Source organism: Vombatus ursinus, unplaced genomic scaffold (assembly GCF_900497805.2).
Source record: "Vombatus ursinus unplaced genomic scaffold, bare-nosed wombat genome assembly UNPS02014945.1, whole genome shotgun sequence".
NCBI lineage: Eukaryota > Metazoa > Chordata > Mammalia > Diprotodontia > Vombatidae > Vombatus > Vombatus ursinus.
The window spans coordinates 20,702,936-20,721,669 of record NW_020954723.1 but is presented as its reverse complement, the minus strand read 5'-3'; the positions used below and the strand labels follow the sequence as shown (position 1 = coordinate 20,721,669).

At 42.6% G+C, this 18,734-nt stretch overlaps 1 protein-coding gene across 1 annotated transcript in view; it reads right to left on the bottom strand.

The window, feature by feature from the left end:
* The window catches only part of ISM2 (isthmin 2), a 25,655-nt gene extending 11,177 nt beyond the window's left edge, over window positions 1-14,478 (bottom strand). Inside the window, exons 1-2 of the mRNA XM_027844920.1 lie at window positions 14,323-14,478; window positions 1,315-1,563 (exon numbers count right to left, since the gene is read on the bottom strand). Coding sequence (XP_027700721.1) covers window positions 1,315-1,563; window positions 14,323-14,478 — 405 coding nt within the window. The remainder of the gene's footprint in view (window positions 1-1,314; window positions 1,564-14,322) is intronic.
* Window positions 14,479-18,734: the final 4,256 nt, after the last annotated feature.

Sequence of the window (18,734 nt, the reverse complement as noted above, 5' to 3'; positions counted from 1 at the left end):
GAAAGAAAGAAAGAAAGAAAGAAAGAAAGAAAGAAAGAAAGAAAGAAAGAAATCCTACCCCTTTCATCTTAACTCCATGGATAACTTAAACCCATAGATAGTGGTACTTCTGGGGTTTTCAGGTCATGGTTAAGAATTACCAAAATTAGAATGTACCTTATCTAAGTCACTCTCCCCTTGATGGGTTCCTCCCTATGCCAAATTCTAGCCAACCCAGAAAGAACTGAATGCCCAAGCTATACTCCCTCAATGCTTCTCCCTATCTCTATCCCTGCCAGCTGGGCTGAGTGGGTGCTTTGGGGAAACAAAGTCTGCATTCTTCTCCATACAACTTGCATTGGAATTCTACATTTCTGACCCCCAATTTCAAACAAGGTTGGACATTGTCTCTCTGAAAGAAAAGAAGAATTTGAACCTGTCTGGGCCTCCATGGGACTAGAAAGGCCAAGGATTCCCAAGGTACTCTACTCCTATGTGCAGTCTTCCCTACTTCTGGCAATAAATAGGAGCCAGAAAGCACTTTGGTACAAAAGAGGCAGATGGCCCAAAACTGTTCAGTTCCTAAGTTTTCCCAGTTTGAGGAATAAACTACAATTTCAAGTATTTATAGTTTGAGGCAGAGCTGGGTAGTAACATGAGTACTGGATTTGAAGTCAGGAGACCTGGGTCCAACAGTTGCTAGTTTTGTGAAGTCAATTAACCTCTCTGAGCCTCAATTTCCTCAGCTTTAGAGTGGGGATAATAAAAATTGTATTATCTATCTCATAAGAATGTCATGAAGAAAACGTTTTACAAAACTTAAAGCATTATATGTATGTGAATTACTATAAAGTTCTTTATATCCCTGAACAAAACTCATTTGTATGGGATGGAAAAGGAGAGGACTCTAGCCTCCATTTCTAGAAGTACTGATCATAAGGCTGAAATTTGGCAAGAACTTTAAAGATTCCACCCCCTTCATCTTAACTCCATTATTCTCCAAAGGTAGCTATTTGAATGATGACACCTGGAGCCAAAAGATCATAGGATTATAGACCTACAGAGGGAAGGGGCCTTAGAGGTCATGTAGTTCAAGCCCCTTGTTAGACAGATGAAGACACTAAGGCCCTGGGAAGTGAAGGGACTAGCCCAAGGTTGCACAGATAGTAGAGGACAGTCAGGATTCAAGATCTGGAGTCATGGCCCCTAATTCCAAACCCAGGGCTCCTTGCACTTGACCACACTGCCTCCCAAATGAGTTCAGTCTCTCCCTTACTCCACCGCATTCCCTTAGACCTCCACTCCATTCTCTGACCCACCTTCCTAGATACTCACCTGGATGTTGGGGTTTTGGGCACTGAGATCTACGTCAGCCAATCCTGGAAGGCTCTGCAGTTCCAATAGGAAGGGAGAAGCTTCCTGGGTAGTAGAGGGTTCACCATCCTTCGGGACTTGATGGGTTGGGGTCACTGGCTGGGACATGCTACGACGCTTATGACGTCGTAGTCCAGCTTGGTTTCTGGTCTGGGAGGACAATGGCACTTTCTCCTCCTGGGGTAACATGGCATCAGGTGAGGTAGAAACCTGAGGGAATAAAGAGGTGGCCAGGAACAAGATCAAGGACCCCTCCTAGAGAGCAGAGGTGTTAATAAAATCAATGGTGGCTGACCCAAGTGATGATGAAAGCACTAGATCTGGAATAAGGAAGCCTAAATTCTAATCCCAGCCCCTACCACTAACTTGCTAAATGAGCTTGGGTAATTCTGTAATGGCCTTAAGCTCCAGTTTCTCCTTATATAATTTGGGGATCTGTTGTATCTACTTTGAAAAATTCTGGGAGGATTAAATCAAACAATGAATGTGAAAGGGCTATGAAAATTGTAAGGAGCTATATTAATGAAAGGTATAATGATAATTTTCAGAATTCACTCATCAAATGCTTACTGAAATACTTATTATATGTATGCCATTGTGGGGAATGGAAAAGGGAAAATGATACTGCCCTTGACCTCAAGGTGACATTCTAATCTCAGTAGAAAATTCTCTGATCCAGTAGATACACACAGTGCTTTGGGATACAGTAGAAACTCAACAAATGTTTAACAAACCAATCAGTCAGCCACAGAATATTTGGTCTGGAAAGAGAGTTTAAGAGATCATCTAGTCTACCACAGATGAAGAAACAAAGGTCCAGAGAGATTGAGAGAGTTGCTCAGGGTCACATGGTACCACAGCCACAACTAGAACCCAGGCATATTGCTCCATTGACCAGTGCTGTTCCTCATACAAGACACTCCATCTCCTTCTATGCATTTTTGCTGGCTCTTTCCAGTGCCTGGAATTCTTTCCCTCCTCATCCCAACCTCTTAGCTTTCCTGGCTTCCTTCAAGTTTCAGCTAAAATCTCACCTTTCATAAGAAGCCTTTCCTGATTCCCCTTAATGCTAACACAGTGTTATCTCTGGTCTATCCTGTGTATATTTTGTTTGTACGTAGCTGTTTACATGTTGTCTCTCCCATTAGACCACGAGCTCCTTGAGAGCAGGGACTGTTTTTGCCTTTGGTGAGGGATTTTTTTTTTACTAATTTTTTTTTATTATTTTTACTATTGCTTGGTACATAGTAAGCATTTAATAAATGCTTGCTGACTGACTGGGAGTATAGTACCTGACACATAGAAGGTCTTTTAGAAATGCTTGATGATTAAATGTGCACATATATATATACACACACATATTGTCAAAAGTTTCTAATTTCTCCATTGCAAGATTTCTGTGGAATTCCTGTACTACACACTCTCTCCCCTCAAGTTTGTCGAGATCAAGGTGTGTGTGGGGGGGGGGGAGGTGTACCCAAGCCCAGATTAGGACACTGCCCCTTTTCTCTGAGTTTCAGGAAAATCTCTTGGGGACAGAATCTTCGTGAAGACTTTGGAGAAAACAAAGAAAGAGTTTGAGAAGGATTCTCTCTCCTACTATTCCAGTGCTCCAGTTCCAAAACCAAACTACCAAACTCTCCCCAAATGCTGGCGGGGAAAGTGGTGACTGCAGAACATATATAGGATATCTTAATTGTCTATCTATTGGAGAATGGTTGAACAAATTATGTCTTATTATGTATTATTGCTCTATGAGAAATATTATTAAATTAAATATTATTAAAGAATATTATTGCTCTATAAGAAATGACAAAGTGGATAGTTTCAGAAAAATCTGAAAAGACTTAAATGAAATGATGCAGAGTGAAATGAGCAGAACCAGAACAATTTACACAGAAAAACAATTTTGAAAGACTTGAGAATTCTGATAAATACGATGATCAATCTCAGTTGCATGAGACTGATAGTGAAGCATACTACCCATCTCATGGCAGAGAGATTAGAAAGGCTAATTAGAAAGATTAATTAGAAAGGCTTCCTTTTCCTTTCTTTCTTTTTTACAATGGGATGTGGGAGAGAAAATGAGTGAAGCTAGGAAGAGAGTAAAAAAAAAAGGAAATGAAAGAAAAGAGGCGTTTTAAGAAATGCAGAGAAAAAGAAGGCAAGAAGAAAGAAGCACAGACAAGCAGGACAGCTTTGAAAGTTATAGGTTGAAATTAATATATACTTATAAAAGAAAATCAAGCTGTACTTAATAGAGACCTGAATTTCTATGTACAATTCTCTTTTTTCTGTTCCATTATGAATATAAAACTATCCATTTTATTTGGAGTTTGTTAAGTTTAGAATAGGATCTTAATGTTAAGCCTTCAGTGCCTCCCAGCATGTGTTTCCAGTGAGCCCCAGCAGAGGTCTCTCTACTTCCCTCAGGAGCAGCCTTTCCACCAGAGCAATCCCAACTCCTGTTATAAGAACTTGGGGATGGTCAATCCAAAGGAAAATTCTTCAACCCAGTCAGTTGTCCCCAAGGCCAGAAGGCTTCCCTTCCATAGGCACACAAGGTGCATTTGTTCATTTTTTCTGCTCTGAGTGTTCCCTGAACGGAGCACCTGTGTTAGCCTGAAAGTGGCTATCGGGATTTTGCCTGTGTGAATAGCCCAAGGCTGCAGCTGATACAAGATTACTTACTTGCAAGAGTGCAAGCTCATAAAGACATCCAGATGAAAAGGATGACACTGTCCTCCAGGGGAAATGCCATGTGGCCCTTTCACTGTGGTTCTGACTGCCCTGGGTGTTGCTGTCCAACACTAGGGTACACTTGGGTGCACTCACACATTGATGGGTAGGTAAATTCCACTAGTCTCATTTTACTGATGGCATTGAGAAACTGGCATTGAGAACAGTAGGGACACATGACTATAGGACCAGGCTTGCATGCCCTTAAAAAGCAAATTAGTGCCTTGAATCTTCTTTCTGGCCCTTCCATTGATGCCAGAAGAAAATCTGACAACCTGTGATCCAAAATCACTCCTCACTGAGCATTCAACACAACCTCACTTTCCTCCCTAACTTAAAGAAATCTAGGAATCTCCCCTTTGAGAAAGTTTTGTCTGTGGTTTGGATGAGAATATTCTGGAGGAACCTATGACCAGAACAGCACCCCTACCCACTATATACACATGTGGACACATATCCTATCACACAGGCACACATTCATGGATTCACTGACTCATTTGTGGGGACTGATATTTTTTGAATCCAACTCATTAAATATTTTAGAGAGAAGGAACTGGACCTGTGATTTCATTGATACAAAGGAAAATCCAAGATGAAGAAATTCCCTCTACTAATGCAGGTTGGCACCCTCTTAGAAACTTCTAGCCTGATAGAGTTGCCTAGAGCACTGAGGTGTTAATTTGCACAGGGTTACTTAGCCAGTTAGTTAACTGTCAGTGTTGAAAGTTGAATCTGGCTTCAGGTCTTCCTGGCACCTAGGGCAACTCTACTACATTCTCAACATTTTTTACAACTGCACTGAATTTTAGATGACATCACATGGGAAAGGCAGCATGGTATAGTGCATACAGAGCTGTTATTGTTGTTCATCCTTCCTTTCAGAAGACCAATGACATCAAGGATGATGTCTTGAATTACTCATGAATTGGATTTAAGGTTTTGGATTCAGGTGCCCTGAACCTGTTTGCCAAGGTGGTTTTACCCAGTCAAAAAGCCCATGGTTACAAGTCCTGTCTCTGACTCATACTGACTGTATGACCCTTGGGCACATCACTTAACCCCTCAAGGCTCTCTGTCTAGGCAATTCTCTAAGGTGCCTGATTTTCACAAGCAGAGGGGTTTCCTCACTGGGGAGTTCTCTATATCAATGAAATTACAGGTCTCAAACTCCCCAAAAATGATCATGTAGATACACAGAGGACACATACACTCACGCATCTAACTGTACCCAAACTCACTCACCCACACAGTTGAACAATCCCATATTTGGCTTAATATGTGTGCATATGATAATCTGTGGCTAAGAGTCTCATATATATCCTCTCTTAATTAGAGCCTGGCTTGGATCACCCCACCCCTAGGCCACATGTTCCCGTTTAATATTGTGGAAGCATGTTAGTCATAATCCTTAAGGCATTTACGTGAGCAGAGCTGTTGTTAACTTATTCCAGCCTTAACCCTCTCATTAGCCCTATCTCCACTCACTCCTGCTTTAGGAACTATGAACTTGTCTTGGCATATGAGGGACCAACAACCCCAGCTGCGAAACCAACAACATTCCCAGTCATCCTCCCCTCCCCCTATTCTTGAGCAACTCTGACTCCTCCCTGGCTTCAGTCCCCTCCCTTCCTCCCTACCCTAACCTTCCCCAGGCTGCTGCCCAAATATGACTGTAGCTAGTGATGGAAGGGAAGAAAGACCTCAAACTCTAGGGTCCCAGCAGGTTGCCCCATAAATTCAAGAGTATTCAAATACTTCTTACCTAAGACCAGGCTTCCAAAGGGTTTGGGCAATGACAGCCAATTGGGGTGGGGAATAGGAAGAGCAGAGCTCAGTTTAGATTTCACCCTCAATACAAAGACTGGTATTTAAAATACTAATCCTGCCTCCTGACCCCCACCCCCCAAAAAGGAGATCTCTCTTACAGTAAGAGAGACAGCTCAGGAAACAGTGCTGAACCTGGAACTGAGAAGGCCTGAAATCAGATCTTGCCTCAGACACTTACTGCGTGACCCTGGGTAAATCACTTTACCTCTGTCTGCCTCCTTTTCCTCATCTGTGAAATGGGGATAATAATACTACCTGTTTCCCAGGGTTATTGCAAGAATCAAATGAGAGAATATTTGTAAAGTACTTGCAAATCTTTTTTTCTTTTTTTAAAAAATTATTTATTTTTAGTTTTCAACATTCACTTCCATAAGATTTTGAGTTTTAAATTTTCTCCCCCTTCATCTCCTCCCCCCTCCCCAAGACGGGCATGTAATCTGATATAGGCTCTACTTATACATTCATATTAAGCATATTTTCACATTAGTCATGATGTATAGAATAATTAACACTAATGGGAGGAAGCCCGAGAAAGAAGAATTAAAACAACAAAAGAAAAGGAGAGCAAACAGTATGCTTCTATCTGCATTCTTTCTCTGGATGTGGATAGCATTTTCTATCATGAGTCTTTTGGAATTGTCTTAGATCATTGTATTGCTGAGAAGAGCTGAGTCTATCGATATTAGTCATCAAACAAAGTGGCTGTTACTGTGTACAACGTCCTCCTGGTTCTGCTTACTTCACTCAGCATCAACCCATACAAATCCTTCCAGATTTTTCAAAGTCCTCCTGCTCACCACTTCTTATAGCACAATAGTATTCCATTACATATTCTCCAACTGATGGGCATCCCCACAATGTCCAATTCTTGGCCACCACAAAAAGAGCTGCTTTAAATATTTTTGTACACGTGGGTCCTTTTCCCGTTTTAATGATCTCTTTGGGATACAGACCTAGAGGGGGTATTGCTGGGTCAAAGGGTGTGCACAATTTTATAGCCATTTGGGCATAGTTCCAAACTGCTCTCCAGAATTCCAGAATGGCTGGACCAGTACTTTCAAATCTTAAAGCATTATATAAATCCTAACTACAATGTTCACTCATTTCAGTTGTGTCCAACTCTTTTTTTGGGAGAGGGGAGCAAGGCAATTGTGGTTAAGTGACTTGCCCAGGGTCACACAGCTAGTAAATCTCTAAGGCCACATTTGAACTCAAATGTTATTGGCTCCATGATAACTCTGTACGTCCCTAAAGTTCAAGCTTGGGGAAAGACTAAAGCAGTTCTGGGTGGTAGATGAAAGGGCCAAGATAGTTCAGGTCATTTTTAGTCATGGGGTGAAAACAATATGGATAGAAAAAAGGTCAAGAAGATTGTGATTATAGTAGAGGTGAAAAAAGGTCATAGCATCTCCTCAGTCTCCTAAATGGATTATTCTGATGTGGGTTTAGGGTCAATCTATAGAGCTTAATGGAGACAGTTGGGTGGCCCAGTTGAGAGATCACTGGGTTTGGAGTCAGGAAGACCTGAGTTCAAATTTGACCTCAGACACTTACTAGCTGTGTGAACCTGGGCAAGTCACTTAAACTCTGCTTGCCTCAGTTATCTCAACTAAAAAATGGGGATAATAATTGTACCTACTTCACAGGGTTGCTGTGAGGAACAAATGAGACAACACTCAGAAAGTGTTTAGCATACATAGTGCCTGGCACATAGCAAGTACTATGTAAATATTAGTTATAGTATAATATAAATTATAATATAATTTAATATATTTAATAACATAATATAAAATATCAATATCAATTATAATATACAATAATATTAATTTTAGTTGTTATTATTATTAGACTATGTATCTGCTACCCCTAGTAGAGTTATAGCTAATGGGGAAGAAGATGTTTAGCCAATCTAAACTCCCAAAATCCCAGAGACAGAATCAAAACATCCTCAGGTTTCTTGAGAGGGACTCTCAGAGGTCAAATAGCCTAATTTTCTACCTCTAGCTTACCATTCTGGACAGATTCATCCTATTACTCACATCTATTGTATATCTACAATGGACATAACTATACACCAGGCCAACTCCTTTAATCATCCAAGATAGCTAGTTTTGGTATTTCACAATCCTCATCATCAATCAATAATATCAACCATCAATAAACATTTATTAAGCTCCTATTATGTGCCAGACACTGTGCTAAGTGCTAGGGATACCAAGAGGCAAAAGATATTCCCAGCCCTCAAGGAGCTTACAGTCTAATGGAGGAGACAACATGAAAGCCAATCTATGCAAAGCAAGCTATATGTAGGATAAATAAGAAATAATTAAAAGTGGGAAAGCACTGGAGTTAAGAGGTGTTAGGGAAGGTTTCCTGTAGAAGGTAGGATTTTAGTTAAGACTTAAAGGAAACCAGAGAGGTCAGTAGACAGAGTAAAGGAGGGAGAACATTCCAAGGCATGAGGGATGGCCCAAGAAAATGCCTGGAGTCGAGAAATGGAATGTCTTGTTTGTGGAATAGCCAGGAGGCCAGTGTCACTGGATCAAAGAATACTTGTTGGGGAGTAAGGTTTAAGATATGGTCTCTGCCCCCAAGAACTTGTAACACAGAGAAATAAAACATACTACGGGCATGTAAAAGAATAACACTCTGAGGGAGTACATGGTAAATCCCAAATGAACAGTGTAACAGTGAGTACTCCAAGAATTCAGGGAAGAGAGTTCACTCGGGGCTGGTCTGTCCAGGGAAAGCTTCACAGGGGAGGTGTAACATGAGCTTTGCTTTGAAGGATAGATAAGTTTCAGCTGGGTTCAGAGGAAGGGGGTAGGGTTTGAAGGAGTTCCAGATAGGTGGATGAGCAAAGGCATGTTCTTTTGGCCAAATCACTTTATGCTGCTGCCCCCCACCCCAGCCTTCAGTTTCCTCATTTGTAAAAGGAGAGGGCTGGGCCAGATGGCATTTGAGGTCCTTTCCAACACTATTCCTATGATCTCAAATGTTACTGGCTCAGAGATGACTCTGTGAGTGGCTAGTGGCTAAGCTTAGGAAAAACTCAAGAAGATTGAGGTTTGAAGGCAATGATTAAATGCTGAAATCGGGGGTGGGACCCCCAATCTATTATGTGTACACTCAGGGTCTTCTAGATAGCAACAATCTATTTTGAAGACTTCCTTAATGTAGAATAGAAAAGGACTCTTCTTTAAAATTTCCTATTGGTTTTTGGAATACAGAATAATCAGGCTAGCCTAATATAGTTTAGTTTGAGTAACTCAAAACCTTTATAAGTCTCAGTTTTCTCATCTTTAAAATAGAGATAACACCTGTGCCCTGCCTACATCATTCCACAGAGCTATTGTTAGGATCAAAATTTCTCATAGCATTTGGCTGCCTTTTCTTTGAACACATTATATCCTTCCTTCTATCAAGCTCATTTGCATATTGTCTCTCCTCTATTAGCCTTTAAACTCCTTGAGGACAGGAAATGTATCTTTTTTTTGTCTAAAACAAAGGTTTTAGCTGCTGGTAGAAAATGGGACAAAAGTTGCCAGCTCCACCACCTTCATCTGGGCAACTTTAGTTTTGTTCCTGAGATGATTTGTGCAGTAAGAAAATCTGCCTGCTCCTCCCCTTCAGACACACTCATGGAGGAGAGGCTGAATAGCAGATATAATCCAGCAAATGTCAATGGAATAGAGGGGATGGGAGGGGAGGAACAGAAAAGCCTGCACAGAAGCCAAAGCCCAGAAGATGAGAGCAGCTCAGCAGAGATATCCAGCAGAGAGCAGTGTGGCAGAAAGAATGGAACCACAGAGGATGTTCCCATCCCAAAGCAAGAATTGGTATCCAGTGACCTCACCAGTGAACATTAAGACCCTGAGGTGTCAGAGGCAATGCCCTGGCTATGCATATCCTCTGGTCACAAAGGTTCTTTATGCATGTGCCATTCTATCGATCAATAAACACACATTTTCTAAGAGCCTACAATGTGTCATACACAGTGCTCTGCGAGTCTGGTCATATTTATTTCCTGCATATATACTAGCATAGAAACTGTGAGAGAGTTCCTCCTCCTTGTGCACAGGGATATTCTTGTTACTTGGTTTATTTGATTTAATTGTTACTGACTGGGAGTTGTTCACAAAGGAATCGGGGAAGGCTTTGTGGAAGAGTTGGCAAATGAGTTGGGTGTTATTAAAGGTGGGGAAACATGGGAGCACAGGGCATGTTTGGGAGACTGAGTAGTGCAATTTGGCTGGAGGGTAAATTACACAAAAGCAAGCACAGCTATCCCTTCCACATCTCAACTTTCCCCAGTGAGGTTTCGATACATTACGGGTCGGCATAAGAAATCGAATGGAAATGTTTCAGGAATTTCGTGGATGCCACAAACAACACACCAAGGCCAGTAGATGACACAGAAAATGGTTAGAAACTCAGAAATGCATAAAATATATGTATATGGTATTGTATAATATCAATATATTTTATCTTTTAATGCCATAATAATTCAGCAGACTTCTTTGGTATGAAGGGAGGGCCAAAAAATTGTATGCAGATTTTACAGATTGCAGGGGCATGGCACCCCTACCCCCAGTGATGTGGAAGGGATAACTGTAATGTGAGATAATACTGGAAAGGAAGGATAGTGCCAGGTAGTGGAGGGCCTTAAATGTCAGCCAGAGGAGTTTGAGCTTTATTTGGTTGTTACCTAGGAACCAATGAAGATTTCTGAGCAGGGGAATGGCATACAAATCATAATAGCATTTATATAGTGCCAGGTACTATTCTAAGCACTTCATAAATATTACCTCATTTGATCCTCCTAACCACCCTGGGAGCTCTTATTATCCCCATTTTACAGATGAGGAAACTGTAATTAATGTAACTGAAATTAATAGAGATTAATCTATGCCCATGGTCACACAGCTAAGGCATATTTGAGGCTGGATTTGAAATCAGGTCTTCCTGATTCCAAGCTCTGTGCTCTATCCATTGTACCATCTAGCTACTTCAGACCATATGACCAGACCTCTGCATAAGAAAAACTATTCTGACCACTGTATGAAAGACAGACTGTAGAAGGAAGAGAGGAAAGAGGCAAAATTATTCAGAGACTATTAAGTCATTCCAGGCTAATGAACATTTATCAAGCACTTACTGTGTGTCTATGATGATGGTCTGTAGTAGGGCAGTTGCAGCAATTGGAGTTGAGAGGAGGGATTATGGACATGAGAGATGCTGGCGAGGTGTTGATGGGATTTAGCATCTGCTTGACTATGAAAGGTGAGAGAGAGAGAGAGAGAGAGACAGAGAGAGAGAGAGAGACAGAGAGACAGAGAGACAGACAGAGACAGAGATAGAGTCAGAGAGACAGAGACAGTCAGATACAGAGAGAGAGACACACACAAAGAGACAGAGAGAGACAGAGAGAGAGAGAGAGAGAGAAGAATATATTTGTGCTTCTTCTCTCCAAAGGGGATGCTAAGCTCCTTTAGGGTAGAGATGAACAGTTCCATATCTCTCACAGTGCCCAGTACAACGATAAGCATGTAGTAGGTACTCTAAAACATTTACTAATTAAGTCATCAGTAAGCACTCCATAAGCATTTACAGGATACTCATATCTTTCACTACATCAGTATTCATTGGTACCCTAAGGGCCCTTAAATCCTAGGGTAGGTGCCAGGAGAAGGAGGGACAGAAGATCAATTTATGCCAAGTGAGTAGAAATTAATGCTAATGAGTTCATTTTACTACCAGTGCCATCTCTCAGACAGGAGATCTGGCTCATGAAAAAAACAGAAACAAAAAATTAGGCATATACGTTCTTTTGGATTTAACCATTAGGATGCTTAATGTGCCCCCACCATAGTACTACCTCACAGAGTTTGTATGAGGTCCAAATGAGATAATATACTTCAAAAACCTTAAATAATATCAATGTTAACTACTAGTATTATTAAAATGATGATGGTGGTGATATGAAATGAGAGTTCCTTTCTTCCATGCCTAGATATTAAAATGGGTAGTCTTCTTCAGTGGGTTCACAGAGAACCTGGTTGAGCAACAGAAAGGCCATCTGGGTTTAAGCTCTCATTCACTTTCTCTGTGTCTCTCTCTGTCCCAATCTGTAAAATGGGAAGAATCTGTTTTCTTCTTTCCCAGATGAGGAAATCTGAAGTCACCCTTCAAGTCAGTGTCAAAGTGGGCCCAAACCCTCAATCTCCTGACTTTCAATCCCAGGTTCTTTCTATATGCTACACTTGGCTGTCATATAGCACCTACCTCACAAGGTTGTTGTGAGGATTAAATAAGGTGTTTCCAAAGTGCTTAGTAAGCTGTTTGGCGTATTATTCAGTCGTTTTCTGATGTCCTCTTCTGTGACCCCATTTGGGGTTTTCTTGGCAGAGATACTGAAGTGATTTGCCATTTCCTTCTCCAGCTTATTTTACAAATAAGGAAATTGAAGCAAACAGGGATGACTTGCCCAAGGTCACACAGCTATTAAGTCTGAGGCCAGATTTGAACTCAGGAAGATAAGTCTTCCTGACTGCACGGTCAGCACTCTATCCACTTTGCCTCCTAGCTGCCTGGGCCTGCCAATAAATGTTTTGTTTCAAACACCTCCTCCCTTCTTCTCCATGATTGTTAGCTCAACTCCGTGCTTCCTCTGGCCTCTGTGTGTCACAGCTTCCTCCCCCACCTCTCCCATACCTAGTTTATAATAGGGAAGGGAAGAATTTTCCCTATATATAGATCAGATAATTTCTTTAGGGCAGGCTAGTCAAATTTCCATAATGCCAGGCTACTTGACAGAACTTCCAAGAGTCCAGATGTTCCCAGATCTGAACTCCACCCCATTCTGGACAGAGAGACAGAGATAGAAAGAGACAGAGACAGAGATAAAGAGGTCACAGGAAGACTTCATAGAAACTGAAAACTGGAAGGGATCTCGTGTATCTGAGGTACAACTCATAACTGAAACGACCATGAATCGCATCTATATAAATGATCATCTAGACTCCACCTGGCAGGATGGTGGTGTGAAACTCACAACTTCTCAAGATAGTCCATTCCAATTTTGTTGTTTAATTGTCCTGCCCCCACACACCAGCAGCCCCACCTCTCAGTCCTTTCTTTCCTTCTCCAAGTACACCAGTTTTCTTGATGAGATGTGTCTCAGCTTGGTACAACAGAAAGGGTGTATTAGTTGAGGCTTTAGAGGACCTGGGGCTTGATTTCTGCCTCTGACACTTCCTACCTGTGTGACCTTAACCTCCCTGGGCCTGTTTTCTCATCAGTAAAATTATAGGGTTGGACTAGATAATCTCTGAGGTTCCTGAACCAAGTGGTAGATTTTTTCCCCTCTGAACTGGAGAATTCTATTTGGCTCTTTTCCTTTCCCTTAATTCAATTCCTACCCTAGGACACTTGCAATTGCCTAAGGAACACAATCCATTTTTCCATCACGAAACAGCTTATTACTTGCTGGAAAATGCAAGCTTCCAGAGACTTCCTAGGAAGGCGGCTACGGGCTAAAGATTCAGTGTTAGCAAATTCAGTCCCATCAGGAAAAGAGAGAGAGCAAATGCCCTCTTTAATTCAATTCATTTCAGTTTAATAAGTATCTGTTAAGAAATCTGTTGTGAGCAAAGCGCTGTGTAGGCCCAAAAGAACTTAAGGAGGATACATGTACACAGAAAAAGTAGCATGTGCTCCATTTCAGTAGGTCTGTATTCATTTGGCATTATTTTTTTTTTGCACTTATCTTTGTCTTTACTCCAAACAGTAAAAACAATTTTTTTCCCCCCAGAAACAACTCCACCTCTGAGGGGAATGATTCACATGGCACGAATACCTGGTTTCTGTACTGAAATAAAACGTAAGTTTTATTTAGCTGTCGCTAAAAACCCTCGGCTTGATCGAACCTGTGTTTGGGGCTACCCCGGCTGGAGCACACTGTGCACGGGGACACTGGGCAGTAAGGATAACATAGCACCTTGAGAAAACTATCCTTTTTACAGGGAGTGGTGGAGTCAAAAAGGAACCCAGAGGGCCAGAATCCCAGCTGCCCGATGCAGCTCTCCATCCCACCTAGTCTTTTTTTTTTTTTTTTTGGAGTGGGAAAAGGGGCAATCACTGTTCTTCCCTGGCCACCTGCTACCTGCAGCCAGTCCGTATCCCCGGGCCCCCCTGCTCCCTTACCCTTGCCGATGCTGGGGAGAGCTTCTTGCCCTCCCAGTTCACTGGCTGGTGGGCACGGCCCCAGGCACCTGGCCCAGAACTGAGCAGAGGCTACCGCGCACGAGCCGCGGGCGAGTGGGCGGGCAGAGCGCGCTCTCGAGTTACCCCACCTGGCCCCCGCCCTAGGAGGGGTGGCTGAGGCCACGCCACCTCTCTCACCTCTGCTGGCTTGGAGTGGCTCCTGTCCCGGGGCCCCGGGGGGCCGGATTCGGGTCCTCGGAGCTTTCTCAGGGGCAGCCCCCTCCCGGCGGGGAGCAGCAGCGTGAGCAGGACAAAGCCGAGAAGGAGCCCAGCTTTCCCGAGGAGCCGAGGCATCGTCTCCTTTGCTCTCTCCGGCGCCTCACTGCTTCTTGCTCCGCTCACTCGAGTCTGCCCCCCTTCCTCTTCCACCGCTTTCCACTCCCCTCCGTCGTTTCGGGGGGAGGGGGGGACAGATTGGACCAGTGCTGGCGAAGGAGGGCGGGCGGGAGAGAATCACTCTTCCTTCAGCCTTCTCTGGGGGGCGCGGGAGGGCGGTGAGGGAAGGGAGGAGACTTCAGAGGGAGTCAGGGAGGAAGAAGAGTGTGTGCATGTTACACACTCCTGCACGCACCCATGCACACCCAGACACGCGCGTACCCACACACACACACACACACACACACACACACGTAACAATCAGGGCCTTACGGAGTTCTGCCCAGCGGTATGGGAGCCTACCCGAATGTGCATGCAAGTGTAACCATCTAGGTCGGGCACGTGTGTGCGAATGTGCCTTATCTGGACCCGAGCTGGCCAGGCTTCTCTGTGACTATATCCCTTCTTAGCGTGAGTCTCTCTTCTTTGATCTCTCTAGCCCCCTGCAAATAAGCTCTCGGGTTTATCGGGTTCCCTGGCTCTTCTGGCTCCGGCTGCTGTCGGCAGCGCTATCCCCTGCAAACAGGAGGGAAGAAGTAGCCCGACCCAGCGGGAGTCTCCAGCTCCCGCTAGTTGCTTGATCCTTTCCGACAATCTTCCCGCCCCTGGGAGTGACTGTCTCCGGGCTGTCTTACCCACTACTAAGCGGACTCAGTTTTCTCCAGGGCTAGAGACCAAGGAGGTGTGGCAGGCGTTAAGTTCTGCGAGAAAAAGGCAAAATCTTACAAGCGTTTCAAAGGGGTCTGGCCGTTCCGGGGGATTTCAGTGGGAATCAGATCCTAGTGACGCAAAGTTTGTCGGACTATTACTTGAAACGCAGACGGTGGTTTTGCTCAAGGGAATGGGGACTTGCTTTCTTGCACCACTGAAATAACTTTTTCAAGATTTGGTGCTGCTCCTAAAAATTTCACACCATCACTGCCCCACGTGGACTTGACAGGAAGGTGGTCAAAATGCCCAAGAACTGAATAAATCAAGTTATTTCGTTCACTAGAGAAGATCATCCCCTTTCCTTTTCCTTTAAAAGTTTTGGAGTTTTATGATGGAAGACAGTGAAGCTCGGAAGGGAGAAAAAAAAAAATTAGCACCCTCAGAGGGAGGAATGGCAAGCTGCCGTGGAAGGGAGGAGTCAAATCCTTTCCTAAGAGGAACCTCGGTTAGGTCGTGTTGTCTAGCCAATAAAATGATGGAATACAATCTGAGAACAAATTCGACTTGCATCCCACTGTAGAACTTGTAGAAATCCAAGTTCGGTGAGATGCTTAAGAATCAGTCAGAAGGTTGCCAGAAAGATGCCCACTCAGCAATTGCTTGCCTGACTGAAAAATTGCAAACGTTGAGTTAGAATTCTGCAATTTTCTTTAAAAAAAAAAAAGCATAGAATAATATTCTAAACACAAAAGACTTCATACATTTCAGGTCAACTGACCTACCTACAGAGGTCCCCAACACCCCAACTGGGAATTCAGCCTATATTTAACCAGCTACTGCTTTGTACTCTACTTGATGCAAATGCACAAATAATTGCATCAACCCTTTGTTCTTCCCACTAAAAAGCCTCTTTCCTAAACTCACAAACTTAAAGGATTTTAAAGAATGAGGCCAAAACCCATCTTTCTGAATATTTTATTGGGCAAAAACACAAATAGATTTGCATGGATTGTTCTTATTTATCCCAGGCAGTTTCCCTTCAGGGTTTAACATGCACTTTTGAAGCTGAATGAACAGTTCCCTCCCACTGCACCCAGTTTCACAGTCATCCAACAATTAAAAAAAATTAGATCATCTGGCATAAAATACTTTATTTTTCAGTGGTAGAGGGGAATCAGTTACAAAATTTTATTTAAAATGTTTCATATTTACAATCTATCCCCCTCCTCCCTCCAAGGGTATGTATATATGTACATTATAGGATTAGAGAGGGACAATTCCACCCCACTCCCTGCAATTCCACTTTGTCCTCTCTTCTATGGCAATGGAAAAATCTGGGCCACTAGACACCTCAGGTTCCAAAAAAGCTGTTTCCCTAATTCTTAACCCATATCTTTTACCCCTGTCTTCCTTACGTTAACTGCCTTCATACAGAGAGGGACATCAAGATTGTATGGGGATGTTGCTTGAAAGAGGTTGGGGTGATATCCTAGGCTTCTCCTATCATTCCAACCACTAGCCCATTTCCAGTTACCAGAACAAGATTCCTGTTCAAGTGAGGAGAAAATCAGTCATCACTCCATACCAGGCAGTGAGAAGCCCTAATTTTCTTCCTACTATTTTCCCTTCTTTATTCTCCAGTTATTCCTGGCCAAGTTATCAAGCTTTACATGAAGGACTTGGATACAGAATGTTTCATGAAGCAAGTTTTGAAGCAAACCAGGTATCCTTATGCATAGGAATGTTCCCTGCTCATCCATGGAGATCATAGTAGGGGGAACACACTAAGAAAGCAAAAGAGGTAGTTTCCTCCTTCCTTCTACCGCTCCACATCCCTCCCGTTTGCTTGGTAAGAACAAAGCAGCAGGTGTCACTTCATTAGGAATACAGTACCTGCAGTTTAAGAGTCACTGCATTCTTTAGGGTCAGTTAATGAAAACACATCATACCGAAAAGAATCATAGTTTAAGGCCATTTATGATGTGCATTATACAATAAACAAAGTCTTTCTTGTCTGTACCCTTTCCTACTTTCTTCTTTAAGTTTGGGATGGGATGGGAACAAGATAACTCTAGACTCACTAGTTACAGGGTACAAAACATAGCATTCTTACTGGAGGAACGTGAGCCAACCCCTTTGGTTCTCTCCTCAGATCAGTCATTCAACCTATGGCAGGACATACTCAGGAAATTTGAGAAGCTAAAAAGGACAGAAGAGGAAACAACATCTTCTACCAAATTAAATCCAACAAAAATCACTCCTGGCTCCAGGCATTTGTTTTGCATGATAAGGGAGAGACATAGCTGCCAAATTCTGCCTGTCATGCACATGGCAATAGACTGGGAGTCTGAGAACCACATATCATATTAGTAAAGCCAAGCAGGGAGCAGACATGCTTGTCTCTCTCAGGTAAGTGTAGTTCAATTTCCTAGCTTGATGAATTGAATTGAATTGCATGCTGACAGCTGTGCCCCCATGTAAAGCAGGCAGCAGCCACACTTGAAGGTTTGAGCAATACTGAGTCTTCTAGTCTTGATTTTGATGTTCTCCCACTATATATTGGTGCCCTGCCCTATTTTAACAACATGGAATATTCAACACTAATTCATGAATCACACTGTGAATGACACCGCACAAGGAAAAAGGACTTCTCTAGTTCCATTCATTTCACATCACATGGGGTCAGGTTATACAAACAGAAATTTCAAAAAATATGGAGCACCAGGAGAAGGAATAGGTAGGTAGCATCTTAACTGAACTGTAAGGAACAATAGCCCACCCAAGTACTATTCTATAGCCAATGAACCTGGAGCCTCCCAACAGGAACCATGTTTCTTTGGATATTTTATACCATGCCCCCATACTATCCAAACCAGGATAGACTAACTAAACTGTTTTTCTTCCCTACTTACGGCTTGATTAATAGGGTAGCATGGCCGCCATATCTAATCTTATTGAGGGAGACAGTCTCCTCACCAATTTGGAAGAGAAAGAAATGGAGGTAGCTTGATTATATTTTAGGGTTTTCTTTTAAAGGAACTAGGAAACTTCTCATCACACTTTTCCCCTGTATTCATGAACGGGCAGAAGAGGCATATGTAGATTTTGATGAATTCAGCTAGGTAGGTGATTATTGGTCAGAAAATATGGAGGCTGATTTCATATTAACTTGGGAGGGGGAAAAAGGATGCCAGCCCATTAGAAAACCTGAAGAAGTTGGACCAAATGCATTTGGAGAGGCCCATATACCTGCACCCAATTTATAATAAAAAAAAATTTCTGATATATTCATCCTAAAACACCTTAAACAGTATACCACCATACCAGCTTTCTCTGGAGGCAAGAAACTTAAAGAAAAAAAAACTGCAAAAAAAGAAGTACTCAAGTGAGAAAAGAGGGTAAATTAAGAAAGCAGAGTTCAGAGTGGCAAGTTGGGAGGGAAATTCCAGAAAGTAATGCCCCTTTTCTTTGCCTACAAAATGATGTTGCGAAGTGATCATTTTCTTTTCACTTGGAAACACTAC